This window comes from Gopherus evgoodei, chromosome 2 (genome assembly GCF_007399415.2).
Source record: "Gopherus evgoodei ecotype Sinaloan lineage chromosome 2, rGopEvg1_v1.p, whole genome shotgun sequence".
In the NCBI taxonomy this organism is placed as follows: Eukaryota; Metazoa; Chordata; order Testudines; family Testudinidae; genus Gopherus; species Gopherus evgoodei.
The window spans coordinates 230,217,662-230,238,526 of NC_044323.1; the positions used below are offsets into that span (position 1 = coordinate 230,217,662).

At 38.2% G+C, this 20,865-nt stretch overlaps 1 protein-coding gene across 2 annotated transcripts in view; it reads right to left on the minus strand.

The window, feature by feature from the left end:
* The window catches only part of TOX (thymocyte selection associated high mobility group box), a 275,711-nt gene extending 255,088 nt beyond the window's left edge, over positions 1-20,623 (minus strand). For both annotated transcript variants that reach the window (XM_030553148.1, XM_030553147.1), the window contains exon 1: positions 19,938-20,623. In XM_030553148.1, the coding sequence (XP_030409008.1) occupies positions 19,938-20,045 (108 nt within the window). In that variant the 5' untranslated portion in view covers positions 20,046-20,623. The remainder of the gene's footprint in view (positions 1-19,937) is intronic.
* Positions 20,624-20,865: the final 242 nt, after the last annotated feature.

The window sequence follows — 20,865 nt, forward strand, 5'->3', positions numbered from 1 at the left end:
CTCTCAGACCCTTTCAGTATTTGCACATTAGTTCCTGGAGCACTTTTAAACTATTTCAAGCTAAAATGGCTGATTAGCCAGCAAGTGCACGAGGCCAAACCATGCTAAATATATTTTTAAACTCTGTCAAACTCTTACTATCCAAGGAAAGTGATCCATTGCTGAAAGGCTGATAGCCATGGCTCCCTTTCAACTAATCCATTTCCAACATTAATATCTAGTATGGACAAGACAAAATACTTACATTAAAGTACTGGGCATAGTAAAGCTCTGTCTGCACAGGGAATTTTTGGAAAATCTTGGGCTGTTGCAATACCTATATTGACCACATTCTGAAACAAAAAAACTGCTTCAAGAAATATGTTAAGAGGCAAACATGGACACGGCCCATCTGTATGGAGTTAAGTCATTTGCAAATACCTTCTACCAAAGTGCAAGATTCCAAATGAGAAATGGATTTAGAAAAGATACAGATAACTTAAAAAATAATGAATAACAACACTTGTACATGTTGCATAATGCAGCCATGTGCACTGCAATATGAATCACAGACATAACACTAGCTCTGGAAGATTTACATGTTTCCTGTTGTGCAGGATAGAGAAGAGATGTAGTCAGGGGAAGTGGCGGGAATGTTTCACCCAAAGCAACATTCCCATGCGTGGTGCTTGCCCTTGAACCCCAGAAGTGCTCTGCCAACTATTAGCAATATATTGAACTTATTGGCAGTAGAACTGTGAGGAAACTAGCAGCAAATAACAGGGCCTTCCCATCCTGTAGTGACAGCCAGGATGATCAGACCAAGATGGTCATTCTGGCCTTGCTCCCCTAAACTTTTAGCACCAGGTTGGTGATCCAGGTTAGAGGAGATCAGTAGATGCATTTGTCACATTCTTACCAATTCTTCAGAATCCTGTGCTCCTCTAAATTTCTAAAAAGGAATCATAATGCCACTATATAAATCTGTGGTATGATTACAAATTGAATACTGTGTACAGTTCTGGTCACCCCATCTCAAAAAAAGATATATTAGAACTGGAAAAGATATAGAGAAAGAGCAACAAAAATGATCAAGGGAATGGAAAAACTTCCATATGAGGAGAGATTACAAAGACTGGCACTGTTCAGTTTAGAAAAGAGGCAATTAAGGCAGGAGGATATGATAGGTGTCTATAAAATCATAAGTGGTGTGGAGAAAGTGAATAAAGGAAGTATTATTTACCCCTTCACATAACAGAAGAACCAGGATCTCCCAATGGAATTTATAGGCAGCAGGTTTAAAAACAAACATAAGGAAATACTTCACACAACACATCATCAACCTATGGAACTCATTGCCAGTGGATATTGTGAAGGCCAAAAGTATAAAGGGTTTCAAAAAGAATTAGATACATTTGTGGAGAATAGGCCCTTCAAAAGCTATTAAGACAAGATGGTCAGGAATGGAAACTCACACTCCCCAAATCTCTCGCTGCCAGAAGCTGGAGCTGTACAACAGGGGATGGATCACTTGATAAACTACCCTGTTCTGTTCATTCCCTCTGAAGCATCTGGCACTGTCCACTGTCAGAAGACAGGATACTGGGCTAGATGGACCATTGGTCTGACCCACTGTGGCCGTTCTTATGTTCTTATGTTCTGGGTGAAGATGAAGCAGGGAAATCTTAACACAGAAAGAGAATTTATGAGGAAGGTTATAGAGGGAGGTAAGTCTCAAATGAAACTTAACCACAGCTTTAATTGCATAAGAGCTGGCTAACAAATGTGCTATTGTATTTAAGATAAGATACGTAAGTAAAAGTTTTTATATTTGCATTTGTTGGACTCTTCGATGTACATCTACTTAAATCTGCTGGGAGGAAAAACAATTCTTCTTCCATCTGAAGAGATAAGATATTCAATATGCTTAATAAAAGGTCTTTAGCTGCCAATATGTTTAAAATGCAATAATCCTGCAAATTAAGGGCCAGATGTGTCATTTGTTAATATAAGAAAATTGTAGGGTATTTGGAATGAAGAAAGATTATGTACATCTTTATTTAAGAACTGAAGGTATCCAAGAGGGGGCTATGTAGCTGACATGCCCCCTAATCCCTCAGTCCTTAAATATGACAAAACTCTACCTTGACATCAGTGAGAGTTTTGCCCAGGTAAGGGCTGCAGGTTGCAGACTCTCTAAAAGTCAAAGCACCGATAAGGGCAAGAGAACTGTTATTTTTGTACCACAAAAGAGAGGTTCTGGAGATGTCATTACATTTAAATGTACTCTGGTATTGCATTCTCCTTTTCCATCTCAGCAGACACTGTTCCAAGACGGACATAACGCAGAGCAGAGTACTTTACATTAAATGTAGTTATAAGCAAGACCAGCAACCTTGGAGTGACTCATTCATAGGAGCGATTCATAGGTTACACTGGGTATGAAAGGCAATTTCCGAGTACCGCAGGAAGAAAGGGAGTTTTATAACGGAGGTGATACCAACTAATTTAGAGATACAGCTACATATAGTATAGGATACAAGCTGTACACTGCACATGGTTTTTTAAGACAGAAAAGAAATGTCCTTTACATATAGATTCCTACTTCGGAAAATACTCAAGTCTAATTCTGTACAGTACTAAAATGAATTAATTTAGGGTTATTATTATGAATGCTGAAACATATTAAAAATTCAACACCAAAGAGAGGGGAGCTTTATATTTGTGCTGCATTGGATTTTAACTCAAGATGCTAAGAACCAGAAAATGTACTGAGAAGAGCTGCTGACAGCCATCAAATGGTGTATGTAAAATGTAGTAAGAGTTTTAGAAGTATATTTCAACCCATATAATAAAGCACTGTGAAGGTGTAATTGCTGTCATTGTTCCAAACCTTATTAGAGTAAAGAACAAAATGGTAAGAAAATATGAGATTTGTTGAATTATTATTTAAACAATTTTTGCCATAATTCTTCATCTGTAACATACATTGCTTTGTCATGAAAATATAAAATATAATGGAGCTCACCTTTTAAAATCTATTGTGACAGACTTCTACTAAATAACAGCAATTACTTCTATTAAATTGGCTTCTCTTACAAATGAATTGCATAAAAATTGATTGCATGAAATGTTGTTATAATCTAAAAATTAAACCCATAAAATCAAGAAAATTCAGAGTTAAGCTGAAACTTCATTCTTAGCCCACCCAAAAGTGTTTAGATACTGCACGACTTGCCAAAGAATGGATAATCCTTCATACAACATGTGCTGCAGTAACTAGAAAGTTTCAAGTTAATGATGGAATTCCAGCCTTAATTCTGACTTTTCTTGCTTTTGTGGGTTTAAAGAGGCTTTTTAACAGTATTTCAAACATTTCCACTTTGTGTTTAATTTCCTTAGGGTCGTCTTCTTCAATGCTTCGCCGAACAGTTGGCTGTAGTGATTTTTCGACATTTGGTCCATTCCAATGCAGTCACAAGGGCTTGACGGCCAAAGAGTCCAGCATTGGAATAGACTTGAGGAATCGAGGTAATAGGGAGTCTGCCTCTGAGGTGCCTCCAACCCTCGGTGGAATTTTATTCTGGATGTTACAACCCACTTGGAGAATGGCATTTGCTGGAACATCTTGTGTCATTCTCCTGACATGTCCAAAAAGGGTAAGGTGCCATCAATGGACAATGGCCTCGACAGTCCCCCACAAAACTCAATCCAGCAGAATATATTTGCTATCTTCTTATTCCTACAGTCAGATAATGGGCCTGCAGCACACTGATCTATTATACAGGCAGAGAAGGCGGCAACAACAACAAAAATTAAGCCACTGTAATAGGAAGTTGTGGACTGGCAAAGTGGAAGGAGAACCCATGTAAATGAGCTCTCGGCTGCCTGTGCTCCATAATTCTGAATTCTTAATTGATCTTCCTCCCTTTGAGGTGCTCGCGAACATGATGTATTGGACTACGGAGTACGGTTGAAATAATATAGTTGAGGGAGAGATGTCACCTAGCCTCAGGGGCAGAAAACTAGGGGGTGAAGGGACTGTCACCTTAGAGCTGGGGATATCTCTGCATAAACAGTCCAAGCAGTGTGACTGAAGGCCTTCTCCTCCTCAACTGCTTTTGTGTTAAAGGATCACTCTCCAAAACCCAACACACACATACACACACACACGCACACTGCTAGGGTGGCTTGGGGATTAATCTTCCTCCATGATCTTACTTTTGGAGGTCACTTTTCCATCATCTCTGTGGATGACCTCAGAAATGGAACTGTCACAAAAGGATTCTCTGATAGCTCCTTTGATGTTCCATAATGACTTCTGTACATGTGCATTTATGAAACTTTTAAAATAACTCGACCTGACTGACATCAATAGCTGTGCTATCATGTAAATCTGAACTTGGCTACTTTTCTGGACTGGAACATTGGCCCAGTAGGGCATTATGTCTCCTTTGGAGCTACATTGTTCTGAATCAGTCTCAAGAACTGAGTCACTACAAAGTTAACACGGACATGTACCTTAAAAATTACAGGTGGAGCGATAATTTCTTATGATGAATATCTGACTTTCAAAAGTCAAGATAGCAAAGGATCCCATGCCCACTTTTTTAATTAACTGTCAAATTTTCATATTTTTAAAAAAGCAGGAGAAAATATTTTAGAATTAAAGAAATATACAGAGATGTGTGTACTCAGCTTATCATTTCTATTCTACTGTATATCTTGAAAATGTGCACCCTCAGCATCATGTTTTCTCCAAGCTAGTAGGCAAAGATAACTCCAGTGCCCTCTTAGGGGGTAGTCCCTCATCCCTGACTTTGCCCCCTGCATGCTTGTGTGACCTGGAGAGAAGGGAAGAGTGCTGCACATGTGCAGGCTATGCACTGCCAACATCATGACAACAGGCTAGCTTGAAGGAAAGAGAGTTGATTTGCTGTCACATAGTGGGAAGTCACATAAGCCACAACCCCTTTCAGGTGCAGTCATTGGGCTCCCCAGGATTGCTATTCCCACTGCAACCAATAAGATTAGTGTAGAACTGTGTTTCTGAACATGCTGAGTTCACAGAGCCTTTTGAGGGCGGGAAGGCATTTCCTCCTTCCACCCACCCTTCACTGAATTGGCATGGATTTTTCACCTTCCTCTCAGTATCCTGAATGTCCAGTAAGCAGGGGCTGTAGTGTGTTAATGTTGAAATTTGGCATGGGTACAGAGCAGTACCTGGTTAAGGGAATGTACAGCTCCTGGGTGAACCCAAGCATGAGAGCAGGAATAAGGGAGGGTTATCCCCTGTGGGTAGGCTCCTCGTCTGGTTCAGCATGGGGCTCGACTCCTTTTGCTAGAATCCACAACCTTAACATAAGGAAAGGGTGAAGGGCGAGATTCAGAAATAGTGCTGGAACACCAGTTAATTCTTTGTTGGGCAGAGGACTAAGAGTAGCCCTGCTCCAGGTTGCACTGAACCTGCTATTCCTGGACAGTTTTACTGGAGCTGAATTAAGAAATCTGCTGCCTATTTAAACTATATCAGGATGTTGTGTCTCTCTTCCTGCTGTGCATGAGTCCACAGACAAATACATTATTAAAAAAAATCAAAAAACAAAAGGAAGTATATGCTTCCAGAGTGAAATCATGCCTTGTTTCATCAGGTGCTCCATGTCTTGTTTCATTCAAGAATAAACAGTGATACATGCATTTTCAGTTCCTGAAAATAGTGAATTACATGGACACAGGCTTAACTAGAATAACACAAGCAGGGACTGCTTTAAAACTTTTTCTGCAATGTTCTTTGCCTGATAAAGTTCATTACAGTAATGGCATCTTTAAAAATGAAACACAGTCAACTGAGTAATACCTACATTTCTCACTTCAAAAGTACATTTTTCTTCTCTGAGCTCTCACTGTTACATACAAAAACCTCCTTAGAGCCCCAGAAAATTTAGCAAACCAGTATATTTAAGTGAACACTATACATTTTTTTAAAACAATGGCAATCACTTTATATACTACAGAGGTAGAGAAGTGCCTTTTCTTATGAAATTCTGTTGAGGTTTTACTGAGAAAAATCACTTTTTCCTGTCTTGTACTTGCATTCCGCAGGAAAATTTTGGCAACATGCCAAAACAATAGCTAAACATAAATATCCTTGAGTTGGGCCCTTGCACAATCAAAGCAGCAACAGACTCTACAATGGGAGCTGCAAGAGCATCTGTAGTGGAAAGGAATGATGAAGAGTTGGTGCAAACTCACCTAATCACTTTCTGGGACCCAAAACATGGCACCAGTAGCTCATCCCCTACTTGAGCTAGCAGCTAATACAGTTAGCCCCATAGCTAAAGTAGTGGCAGTCTGAGCTGCAATATCAAAGAGGTTCACGGATCAAACCCTGTTGATGATCCATGATGGGAATGGATGGAATGAATTATGTCATCTTCAGAGTATTTCTACACTGCAATGTAAGCTCAGGGTTAGTAGAACTCAAAGTTAGCAGACCCTGGGTTTGTTAACCTAGGGCTTGAGTGTCTACACTCATTTGTGACTCCACATTAGGAATGGTTGAAAGCTGGGTCCCAGCCTAAGGCTCCAGCATCTACACTGCATCTTGTGAGCCTGAGTCCAATCACCCATATCCCAGACTTCCTAGAGTCCTCCCAAAATGTGGCTGCTCTAACCCTTTGTTCATGGTACAATGTGGGAAAACTTGATTGTCCAGAGGACAAAGAAAGTTGGCCCACGGGACTATTAAATACATTCAGCAGACTCCCAGAGCACAAGTCCAATGGGGCTCCATCTACACTGCAAAGCAATAGGGTTTGAACCCTGGGTCCCAGTTTGACTCAGGCTCAGACCTTCCACCCTCCTGGTGTCCTGGGCCCCTGGGTCCAAGAGCTGGGTTAGCATGATTTGCATGTAGACAGAAAGGGTGTTAGGCTTGAACCTGAGTTTAAACCTTGAGTTTACACTGCAATGTAGACATACCCTCAATCACATAACAAAAAGCCACATTAAAAGAAAGTTGTTTAGATTGAGAAATCAAATACTCAAAAGTCAGGAAATGCCAGATTTAACTTGCCTGACAACCTTAATTCTGCCCCCTTGTGCTCATGCACTATTAATACAGTTTTAATTACACAATCACATCCTGTTCTTCCCACAAGATCCCTGGCTCATTTGGTGCACAGAATGGATGCACAAGAACACAGAATCAAGGTTCCACAAGTTTAGGCTTAAAATAAGAGTAACTGGATGATGTTCCATGGCCTGTTGTACAGGAGATCAGACTAGATGATCTAAAGGTCCCTTTCAGGCCTTTCAAATCTATTAATTGTTTATACCCTTCATCCCCACATTGCATACAATCACACATAGCCAACGTGTTCAAATGTGATATGGCCCTACACAAGGAAGTAAGGAGACATAAATAAGGTAGTACTTTCATTCTCAGAGCACAGAGGAACTAGGATGGGAACTGTTGACTGAGTCACAATTCTTTCCTGGGATTCTTCTTGGAGCAGTGAAGCCACATAAAGGGTCTGTACAAACTATTGTGCGCAGTACCTGATTTCCACTTAAAGCTCCCTAAAGCCACCTTGCCACTTTGTTTCTTTCAGTGTTCATAATTTAAAACAGCTTATTTAAAAATACAATTGGTGGTGTTTTATTGGTAGGTTTTGGTTTAAAATGAAAATGAGAATCAGGTTTAAGATATCACAACACGATAGCTGAAACATTCCTGTTTGTCATAATGAACTTTTGGCTTCTCTATTTTTAGCTGAGCTCTTGTTTCACTATGGAAAATGTTTTAAGTGTATTTCTCAATGTCATCTTACAACACCACATTGTTTACTTAAAAAAAAAAGAAAGAAATTCAGCATTTAAGGCCCAATCCTCCCATTGAAATCAATGGGAAAATACCATTTTGCAATCAGATCACTAAGTGATGTGTTCCTACAGTTCTTACTCAGGCAAATCTCCCCATGAAATCAGTGAGAGTTTTGCCCAAATAAAGACTGGACCAGACTCAATATGTATAAGAACCCGTCACTATTCACATGGACAAAAAAACCACAGTTTCCTCATGTCTTATGTAAAGGTGCAAGTTACTGAAGAGCCGTCCAGCGCAGTCAATTTTTCCACTGGCTTTATTTTTTTTAACTAATTTTGTTCAAAGTACTCTTCAGAAAAATAAAAAGTTGAAAGATAAACATACTTCTCTTCACAAATGCTTGAAGAAAAATATGTTCTGGCAGTCTTTGACCAACTTATAATTGAAATGAATTTACATAATCAAAATACATCTTAATTTTTGTTAAAACATTCTAAAAAATGATTGAACACATTTTTTTCAGCTGAAAAAGTTTTACAACCACAGAAGTATTTTGCTTTGTAATTCACTTCTCATTTCCACACACATTTCCCCCCCTTCTTTGGAAAATATATCAATTGTTTATTTAAAAAAAAAGTATTTTGGGCATGGCTGACCTGTAGAGATATGGAGCTAAGCAGAGTCAGTGAATCCACTCACTCTGATATGCACACATGATATGCAGTTAAAATCTCCATTCACATTCCTACAAGGTTGTCAATCAAGAGAAAAGCCTTTTTGACAACATTCAGTGAGGCGTACCAACTAACTGCTGAACAGGAACTTAAACAGTAACAGCTTTTGTTACTAGCAAGAATGGATTTTACCAAGATTGGGTTGAATTTCTAAAGAAATCATTATGTTCAACATTTTGGGGGTTTTCATTAAAAATAAAAATATGTCAAAAAGCTTTTGTACGCTAAGCTATGATATTATGTAATACAAAGTTATCAGATATGTGAAAAAAACTGACCTTTTTGATTGTAGGAAACAATTTAACCTTTTACATTTAGAATGATTACAGGGCAGTTTATTGGGGAAAAGAGGACATTTTGATCTGTATGCCATGCACTAACAGCTAACCTTTTTAACATTTTAAGGTGTCTGGTCAGAAATTAAAGTTGGGAAGTCAATGTTCAGTTACCAATATGTTCCAGTTAAAATAACACATTAAACATTCACAGTTTATGTGAACCCTATTATTAGTATTTCAGAACTACTGCATATACCTACATTTTCATTTGTGAGTCTCTCTAGAAAATATTATGCACCTAGAATCTTTTCAAATGAACAGTGAAGATGTCACGCCTATAACTTAGTTACTGTTTAATACCTAATCAAAGAATGTATACCTCATTACTATACTTTAAAGTCATAAATCTATAAAAGCAGGGCACAGTAAAAAATAATATACTGTGCTTGTTAATCTGCTGCTGTGTGTGTTTTGAGCAACTAACCTTGGACTACAATTCTGAAACAAGTTAATATCAGATACTGAAATATTCACCTTTTTACTTATCATGCCCTCTAACTGAAGAGAGAGCAGATGCATCCTGACTATTAACAGTCATGACAAATTGCCTTACTAATGAATGTTACACACTGAAAGTGCCATAACTGATTAAACTACAATTTCCCACTACTAGATAGAGAGAGACTTGGGAACTCCAGCAGTGGACAACTCTGATGTTCTGCCAACAGGCCTTCAGGGCACAGTGTGGTATTTAGAAAAACACACTGTAAATTCCATATGAATATATTCTAAAAGACTATGGGTATACAACAGGTTTTAAAGAACATTTGATTAAACAGCTTAGATTTGTAGCTCATAAGCCATGTAAAAAGGATGTGTTTTAACAATTTTAGTATCATTACAAGGCTGTGTTAATATTTCTGTTGGGTTTTTCTACTCACCCTCCCCTCCACCCCCAAAAAAATTGCTTGTGCTTTGCATTTCACATAAATCTTTCTTTTGTCAGTCTCTTTGTTGGTGCAAAATTGGCAGGAGTTCAAATTCAAAGTACTCCTATTCATTTAGTGACCATTAAACCAATGTCATTCTAGTTCACATCAGCCAGAGAGCTAAGCTCTAAAAAACATAAAAGGCTTGCTTCACCACTAACGAATAATGTGTACATTTTTACATAGCTTAAACCTTAATGCTTTGCCTGAAACCAACAATACAGTATATCTTATCATTCGTTTTTCACAAGCAGGCAGCTGCTCAAACGCTTGCCACTTCAAAATATCAATTGCTTGCCAGAGTTGTCCTCAGCACACCCTGTCAAACTCATGTATATTGTGCAATGAAAATGGTGCCGGACTGAAAGCTAGAAATTGTGTCAAATTTTGCTGTAAGGGTATGATGTGCAAAGAACAACATATGACAACCGTAAAGACTACAAACAATAGCAGAGGAGCCAGACACTAGATATATCACAACTGCGCCAGCACATATTTTATTGTGTGTATTATATATTTAAAGCATGACAAATGTACCATTGTAGACTGTGCTACACAAAATAGAAACCCTTCAGCTAGTTGGGCTTTTTTTCATTTCTCTTGATGACAAATATGTAGTTAAATTTCTCTGCCTTTTGAACATTTGTCTGCAAATCATATAGGAAAAAAATATAAGGTTTTCAAAATGCGTAACAGAAACCAAAAGACAACAGTACAAGATGAGAAAATGAGATTTTGTTCAGTTTACACTTATGCTTCTCTCTGGGAAGACATAGCCAGGGTTACCTTAAAGAATATCTGAGGCTATGCAAAAGAAATACAATAGCACTGTGCCCATAAATTACAGTATACCTAATTTTAATGCAGATAAGTGCTGGTCTATTGATTTGCATGTTTCCTTGGCAAAATGGAAATTCCATGTGAACATGTTCTTTGTCTGCAGAAAATAAATTTTAAGCTCTTTATGAATACTGCATTTAATGCCAAAAGGGAAATATAAGAAATAAATAGGTTGCTAACATAACATATATATGAACTCTAAAGAAAGTAAGTGGGAGAAGGGAGTGTACGTACTTATATATTACACACACCATTTTTCACACTTCATTATGTTTTCTTTAAGAGGTCCTAGCTGCTGAAAAAATGCTTCTCTTCAGAGTACAATCTTAAGCTAACTGAGGGAAAACTGGCATAATAAGCAACACATCAAGTTAACTGTAAAGGTGACCATAGAAATACTAATCCTAAATTAAAGCAACCACAGATTGCTGAAATGGAAAAAAAATGTTTATAAGGAAAGATTAACATGAATATCTATTAATCTTTCCACAACCCAGCTTAGGTTGCAAAACCTTTAACATACAAGTTTCTAGAGGGCCATTAACTGATATCAGGCTAACTGAAATGAATATAAATGCTTTTAAGGTGTTAATAAATATTTTGGAAAGAGACTAGGTGTTTTAGGTGGTTGGGGGTGCTGACCTTTGCTGTGTTTATTAGTGGGACAATGATGCATTATTAACACACAGCAGCTGTACCTGAACTGCTGCCATGAACATAATAGCCTTTTATAGCCATCAGGGGAGTGAGATAGGAGGCCTTTATTAACCACTAGACATGATTAGCACATTATGTGAACTTTAGTAGGCAAATTATCTCTTATTGAAATATGTTGGTTATAACTAATTGTAAACATGATTTTAAAACCTTCCCAATGCAAAACTAAGAGTTTTACTACCATTTTGCAAATCATTGGCTAGCAATCTTAAGAAAAAGGGTTTCTGTTCTATTCATACAATCTACTAAAACAACTATGCCTCAAAGACCTGATTCGACTAAGATCAAACTATCAAAGTATTAACAACTCCACTTCATGAATATTAATCTTGAGAAATAAAATAAAACATAAATGAAACATTGCTCCATTCAGTAAAACTGTTAATGAAGAAACCTGTTTATTTAATATATATATTTTCTACTAATGTTACAAGCAGTTCTTAAAAGATGAGTTTTGTAATATATTTTCAAGAGTTAACTTGAAAAAGTAACTGCATACTTTACTTCAAAAAGCTTAATTTTGGGAAAAATTATCCCATTAGCCTTAGCAAATGAACACAGCACTGAGAGTCCATTATGAAGTCTTTTATGCCCTAGCAGAAAGTCATTAACATAAAATAAATCATTAGCTTTGATATTAAGCTTCTCCTATCTGTAGGTTTCTATGACTAATGTGAATAACTGCATCTGCAAAATGAGAAAGTATACTTTTTTTAAAGGTTATCTTCCCATTTTACTATTATTTTCTGTCTTTGTATTATTTATTACTATTTCAGGTTGATACAAATGTGATCACTATATTTTATATATATATTACAAAATAATAATGATATATAGGGAACAAATATTTTCTGTTGTATACAGACACAAATCCTGTATGACATTCCAACCAAAAAGATGACCTATAATCAGTTTATTTTATATACAGAGAGAGATACATACACACACCCTTTCCTGTCTCCTGTAATAATTGTCCAGACAGATCATCGACTTCATGTGGTATCCATCACATTCCTCCTTCTGATTAGCTTCCTTGTGCAGAGGTTATCACATTCTGATTTCAGTGGGAGTTCTTCTTGAACAAGGAGCATAGGACTGGGCCCCATTATGGATTTCCTTACTATACCAAATTTAAGAGCAGCTGTAGCTCCCCTGGAACCTTTAAGACCATACAAAGATCTACAATAACATTAGGAGACAAAAGCACTACCAAAGAAGCTCCACTTCTGTGTTTAGCCAGTCTGTATTTTAGAAAAAAAAGACAATCTCCACCAATCAAAAATAGCATGATGAGCTAACAGTCAAGGATGTGAATGAATGCTAAGACAATCAGATGTTCATGAAACTCATGTGTTTTGTGTTCATGTGTTTTGTGACTTGGAAGGCAGTATGTTTCTTGGGAGGAAACTATGCTATTAGGATCTATTTCAAATCTACTGACAGCCCAGCAAGAAACACTAACAAAATAGTTGAAGAAAAGTGCTTTGATATATGTTTGTATTGCAAATGGAAGATTAGATACATGTATCAGTACAGCCATATAAAACATAAAAACTAAAAATAAAATATATTGTATAAAAGATCACAGGAGAGGGAACACCACAAGTATACATATTAAAAATGACAATATCATGACCTTTGTAATAAACAATTTAATTTTGAAGATTTAACTCAAAATCAAAATCTAAACTCTTACTTTCAGTCAAACTCTTGGCTTACTAATGTAAAATTGCTTAAAGAAAAACACTGAAGAAAGCTGATCCTGGGAAACAAACTAAGCTGAAAAGAATTTTGCTTCTTAGCAATGGCCATTATGGAAAGCAGTTTTGTTACTGCTGTTGCTGATGCTACACAATCAGTATCTAAGTATAGTATATTACCATGTTGCCATTTTCAAACTGAATGCTGTAGCGGAAAGTGTTATGACCAAGAAAATCTCATTCAGGTTAATGTGAATTCCATGTCTTAAAGTATTATGTAAGTGCTGCTATAATTAACACTCTGTTGGCACTTTCATCATAAACCACATTTTTGAGTAGTTTATAACTCACCCTTTTTAATGAGAAATTACTCCTTGGACAAAATATTGGTTCATAGGTTGTATAACACCAGCACCCATGCCAACAAAATGTTTAAATTGATTAGGTCAGATTTAAACTGAGCATTTTAGAGTTTACAGCCTATGCTAGGCGTTCACAGGACATGTGTCCACTTCACAAAAATAAACATAACTGCCACTAATTGTCACCATTGTCAATTTCACAGACCAAGGATTGAATGGACCTGGAGACCATACTGTCACCACTACAAGTGGTTAATATTGAGTCACACTGCCAGAGCACAGGGGAAAGATTTTGCTACCACTATCCACTCTCTGTCGTGTCTGCTCTCAATTTGGAATTTCAGCCTCCAGAAATTTTGGTCTATTGCCTATCATGAGTACAACATTCACTTCGTTTGAAGAGCACAGTATAAAAATGGAAAACTAAAAACTGTCCATTTTCATGTGACACTATGTAAAGGAAAATCCTGATTTAAAAAAAACAACAGGAAAGTTTTGCAGGCTTCTGGGAACTGCATGGTGCAAGCTCCGCATGAAAGTGCTGAGTTCCCTCAACTTCCACTGAAGTCAATGGGACTTTTCTCATAGGATCAAGCTCTGACTCTTTATGGTGAATAGTGACATTAGCTATGTTTTAATTTGAATGAAATGGTGAACTCCTAATTTAGCATATCCAGCAGTGTACTGGTTTAGCTTTTTGTCCATAGACCTCACAACAGCTATTTTAAAGGCAGTGTTGCAAAGCTGAAACCCATTTTCTAATGGAACAATAAAATGTTACTTTTCAAAGATGTAAAAATGTTCTACAAAATAAGAAAATCTAGAATGATAATGAATATTATGATTTTAAAATATATCAGTGGAAAGTTTTCTCAAAAGCCCATATATATATATATATATATATATATATAATATTTCCTATATTCTATGAAAATCGGGATCACATATTTTCAGAAATACTGGAATCTAAGCAGATATATTTGCGGTTTGCTTATATCTCTGGGACTATATACTAGGGTCTAATCTAAGAGAAGTTCATTCAACTTCTTAATATATGACATTTCTCTGAAACCCATTATAAGGCTTCAAAACTTGTAAAAATCAACAACAGATGAAAACATTAACATGACAGTTTATTCTTTTCTCCAAGAAGCACCAACAAATATCAAGTATGACTGTTGTGCACTAAGTGACCAAAGTTGTTCAGGGGAAAGAAAAAACCACACCCTACTCAACATAAAGATTTAATTTAATCATCCACCGTTATGTGACACACTAAAATCCCTCAAAAATACTGATACACAATTCTAGTTTCAGAGCTCTCTGAGATCCCAGCATTTAGGAATATCAGCAATAGAATGTATGCCTAGTGAGCCACCAGAAAAGGTAGACTTTGGAAAGTTACACTAAGGGCAACTAAAATGATTAGGGGTTTGGAGAGGGTCCCATACAAGGAAAGATTAAAGAGGCGAGGCCTCTTCAGCTTGGAGAAGAGGAGACTAAGGGGGGATATGATAGAGGTATATAAAATCATGAGTGATGTGGAGAAAGTGGATAAGGAAAAGTTATTTACTTATTTCCATAATACAAGAACTAGGAGTCACCAAATGAAATTAATAGGTAGCAGGTTTAAAACAAATAAAAGGAAGTTCTTCTTCACATAGCGCACAGTCAACTTGTGGAACTCCTTACCTGAGGAGGTTGTGAAGGCTGGGACTATAACAATGTTTAAAAGGGAACTGGATAAATTTATGGTGGCTAAGTCCATAAACGGCTGTTAGCCAGGAAGGGTAAAGAATAGTGTCCCTAGCTTTTGTGTGTCAGAAGGTGGAGATGGATGGCAGGAGAGTGATCACTTGATCATTGCCTGTTAGCTTTACTCCCTCTGGGGCACCTGGCATTGGCCACTGTCGGTAGACAGATACTGGGCTAGATGGACCGTTGTTCTGACCCAGTATGGCCGTTCTTATGTACACTCATGGGACATTTTGTAAAGAGGAATATCCATGTTGTAGTTAGACCTGAAAATGTAAAATATTCTAAAATACTGAAATACTTCAGTCCATTTAAATCAAGTCACTAACAACTCTTATCTGTTTACGAAATATTACCCGAGTTTTTTCACTTTCAGTGTTACACAGCTTTTTCATTTTGTTTAGTCTTTGATTTGGGGGGGGAGGGAAAGGAGGGTTTCCTCTTATTTTTAAAATAGCGACATTATTTCTCTGTAATCAGGCTATATTTTTCCATTGCATTAACAACTACCTGTGCCTCCAGAATGGATGAGTTGTAGGCTTCTTTATTTCTGAACTAGCTAGACTAGAATCCAGTGCGTAATTCTGCAAGGCTAACCATTGGGAGCAGTAAAGGCCATTATTTTCTCTCCCACTGTTGGCGGGCGTCAGCATCCCTGTCATAAGCAGTGTCAAAATATACTCATATTACTGATCCTTATGTAAGCAGATACTTAACACATGAAAACATAAAACATGAAAATGTTTCAACTCTTCTTATAATACTTGTGGAAACAGACTTTGGAGATGGCAGTACAATGAGGAAAGAAGAAGGAATATTATTGCTGCGTAGGTATATTTAAACTGATGATCTGACATCTTCAAATAGTACAAAACCCAGACAATATTTTACTACTGAATTCATGCAGTGTGCTTAGCAAACACGATTTCTTTTTGTAACATTAAATTCAGTTAAGAGCTATGATGTTACTTAAAACAGACATCAATTGAATAAACTGTTCTTATTAGCCCATAAATGTCTGAAATGCAGTTATGCTTCAAGTTTCAAGAGATGAATAGTATTACCTCAAGCCTAAATCTGTCTGTCCACTCCGTTATTTTAAAGGCTGACCTATATACAGCAGCATACCATCCATTCTGTCTGTTTGTATAAGAGATACCTCACACAGTTGCCATAACCAACATTGTTTGCATTGTTCTTTCACTTTTCTCCTTCCATGGATTATGTGAGAGAAAAAAGTAAAAGTCTGCATAGCAAGATATGCAAAGCATAATGTGCATTTACAGTAAATGGAGGAATGTTAAAATAATGTTCTAAACATTTATGCCTAAGTTTATAAAACAAAGATCTAAGCAGTCTTTTGAAACAAAGACTGCCACCTGAAACGCAGCTGAGCAGAAAGATGGGACTGTATGATCTACATTATTGTATTTTCTTTTAAGAAGCTATCAAGAGTGATTCATTCTGACTATAGATACCCACAATACATATGCATATGTGGACTGCATAATTTCAAGCTTAAAACAATTATCTGATCATTAATAAAATTTGTGTTAACAGATCAGTTATAAAACTTTAAAGTCCCTGACTAGTTGGGCAATGTATCTAAATTAGCAGCCATTTAATTAGAATAAATATGTCACAGAATAAAGTTAATCAAACAATCTTTAATTTTTAACCTAAAAAAAATCCAGATAAGGGGCCAAACCCTGCAATCATTATTCAAGCAAAACTTCCATGATTTCTAAGAGAGCAGGATCCTGTCCTGAATGAGGATTGCAAGATTTAGCCCAAGGTAAACAGCATCAAACAAAACTAGACCATCATTCTACTCTGGAACATGGATCCATCATACTCCAGCAAATGATACCCTTTGCTTTTAGATATCATCTGCATATAGCCCACCAAGCTTTCTGAAAATAAGTTCTAGGAACCTCCTCCAAGCCACTGAAAACACATTAATGAAAATGAGTGATGGCTGAATATTTTTAAAGCAACTAAGTGTTTAGAGCAAGGCAGATAAGTTTTCACAGCAATGTTAATCATGCTGGGTAGAGGAACTGAGGGAAGAGGTGGAAAATGGTATGTTCAGTAAATGCATGCCTCTCAAGGGCCTAGCAAGCCTATTCAGTCCATTTAATATAATCAATGATCAGTGGCAAAGATGTTTGATACAGACATGTTCATGCTGTAGAAGCTATCTTATATGAAATATTCTAGTAAGTCATCTCCAAGCATAAAAATTATGTCTTATGACTGTGCATTTTTTAATTCCATTATCAGTCCAGGCTAAGTTAAATAGAAGAGTTACAACTTCTCTACAGAATGAGTGCCTCATTTGCATTTAAAAAGAACAGTTTGCTCCTTCATACATGGCATGACTTAAAAGAAGCTTCAACCAGCTAGTAAAAAAAAAAAATTCTGAAAACGACTTTCTAAATTAATTTATTCGATCTGCAGTGAAACCAACCAAAAATGATTTAAAGCCCTTAATTGGAAAATGATTTAATATATTAAAGTAATTCCTGATTTTCCAAAGCATTTAACTTTTAAATTAAATCTGGCCCACTTTCTCAAGAATGACGAGTGAAATGTGTATTCAAGTCATTACCTTCTTTTTGAAGCTTTAAAACACTGATAGGTTTAATAACGTTTGTCCAGTTTCATTGCCAAATGGGTCTTCAGACACTCTGGTGCATATGTCATTAATTCTACACCATTCTTCTTTACTTTCCAGAACTTTAAGGTTATAATTTACAATAAAAGATAGAAAATACTGTATATGGCAAGTCAGACCAAAAGCAGTACCGTAATGATTGCTATGAACACTTAAAGTGTACCACATATATTCTCTTGAACGCAGCTGTCCCCCACCCCACCCCACCCCATCCCATCCACCCCACAAAGTTTACTCTTCTCCCAAACTTCTCCTGATGTCTAGGGCAGCCTGCGTGGACACTAAAAAAAGCAGTTACTTAAAGACTGCTAAAAAACGTTCCTCTGGGATCTTTTTTGAAACTTCCTTCGGCATCAGTCAAAAGGGGCCTGATTTAACCCTGAATTCTCTAACTCCACTGACTATAAGAAAGTTACACCAAGGATGAATTTGGTCCTTTATGTTGCAAATGGTAAGTTAGATCATGCTGGAAACCTTTCCTGAACACTGAGGGGGGCTTCATCATAATGCTGCACACACTGCTTCTAAACAGGTTATATTTGACTTTATAGTTTATTTTTATCACTGAATCTACGCAGTTGCCAGAAGTGAAGGGGACAGCCCTAAATATCTTTATGACGTGTATTGTGATTTGTGAACCCACCATGACAATGGACAAGCAGAAAACACAATAGTGTTTTCAAACGAGTTAAACTGGGAGTACTGCTCCTTTGCACTGGGCATCTCCCCCTTCTCCGCGTGTGTTGCAAAGGCTGGGTGGCAATAAGCAGGCACAGAACCCCAAGCAGCAAGCAAGTCTCTTTGCTGAGTATGTACACTAACAGCAGCAGAGTTTGCACTGCAAAAACATCTGCTACAGTCTGCAACAGCAGCCTTCCAAGCCAGATTTTAAACAAAAGCCTAACACACACAGGTTTAAACACATCTTCCTATAAGTGCTTGTTCCCAGCTTTCTCCCCTGGCGCGGGTGTGCTCAAGAAGTGCTTTGGGCAGCTTGCACTTCCTGATTATTTCCTATGGCTAGCGCTTTATTCATGGGCAAAGCCCATTCCACAACAGAAAAGAAAGTGCAGATCATGTATAAAATACCAGCTGGCTCACGCCATTGAGACAGTAATAATGAAAATATCCCTCCTCTCTTGTTCGTGGGCAAACGGATCGCGAAGTGATCCGGGATCAGAGCAGCAAAACGAGTATAAGAAAACCCAGTGCTTGGGTCTTTTGTAAATAACACTAGCCTGCTTTGCATTTCCTCCTTCTTCCGGGCTCTTGTAGTAAACTTCTTTCTTTAGAGACATAACCCTATTTACAGTGATCTAATCAAGTTACAGAGGAATTAATAACGCAGTTGCACAGCCAGAACAAAATCGATGTTCTGTTCAGAACAAACTTGTCACCACCCATTTAATTCTGTACACAAAATAAAAAGCGTGGCCCCGTCATCACAAATTGCTAAGTATAGGCTTTTCGTGAGCCTTGACACATGAACTGTAGGGTTCACACAGAGCTTTCCATTATCTTTTGATTTTGGGAAAACAAATCTTTAGTTTGTTTGTTTGGGGGTGGCGGATAGAAGACGGAGTTACCTGTTCATTTAAATATCCCACATGGACATCCTTTTTCCACGCTGTTTCTCAGAAAAAATGTACAGAATAGCTAATTAGACTTCCAGTTTGGGGGAGGCGTTATGAAAAATTCTCTCCTTCCCCACCTCCCAATACACCCCGTCCTCCTCCAGATTATTCTGGGATTTTATTTTAGTCATTCCACGAGAGAGAGAGAAATAGATACACACACGGGTAGATTCCCAGCAAGAAGCCAGGAATCAGAGAAAACGCTCTCACTTTCCTGTACCATCGGGGTGTTTGGAAAACACCCAGAATTTGCCTAAAATATAAATTTTTACTACCAAACCACCCCCCGCAAACAACTCCCACTCCGCAAGAATGGCTTTGGTGTGGTTGCCTTTCCTTGAGAGGTTAACTCAGTATGCAGCCTGCCAAGATCTTGCTCCCATTCACGCGTAACAAAACAACACCACACATAAAGCACCTCAAATAAAACAAAACACAAGTCACCTTGTTGCAGTAGTAGGGGTCCAGGCAGGGAGAAGGTCCCAGACAAGGGGTATCAGGAGTGGCTGCAGGCTGTGGTGGTGGAGGTGGTGAATAAAATCTTACGTCCATTTCACTAAAACATCAAGCAAACTCCTTTTCTCTTTTCTTTCTTTTTTTTGGTTAACGTTCGTGCAAAACAAAAACAAACAACAACAACTACAAAAACCCAGGCAGGTTCAGAAGAATCAGCAAGAGGTGCCTGAGTTTAGGAGAAAAAGAAACACCTTCCTTGCCTCACATCCGTTGGTGGTTTGTAAAGAAAGAAAGAAAAAAAAAACTTCCAAAAAAGCACCAGTCTGCAGATGTTTGCAAGAGAACAGCAGCAAACCCTCCTTCTTCTCCTAGAGCAGGGCAGGTAACTTGGAGTATTGTTTTCCCTGCACACACATGCACTGGTCGCTAGCTCTGGGTGTAGATTTCGCTCTCTATTGGAGTCTCTGAGTTGTTTCCTTCCCCCACCCCTCCTCTCTCCTTTCTTTTTTTTTTAAATCTCTATCAGTGTGTGAGTGTTGGGGGGAGGGGGTTCGTTTCTCCACCTTGAGGAGTGGGGAAGCGGGGAAGCTAGTGCACACCCGTGAGGCAGGGGGGCGAGGCGAAGGCGCTCTGCTGGGCTGGCCCCGGAATGGCTGCCCCGTGCTGCTCGCCAGGAGGAGGAGAGGGACACCGTGTGCGCCGCTTCCAGAGTCGCGGCTCCGAGTGTGTTTCACACAAAGGGACTCGCGAGTGAAGAGCCATTCGCGGCTGCCCAGGATGGGGCTGGGGAGTGCCGAGAGGGGGCGCTGCAGCACCCCGAGCCGCCACCTCCTTCGCTGCCCCTACCCCTGCCAGTTACTGTGGTGCCTCCTCAGCCCAGCGCTGCTGCCCAGCCCTGAGGGGAAGGAGAGGAGCC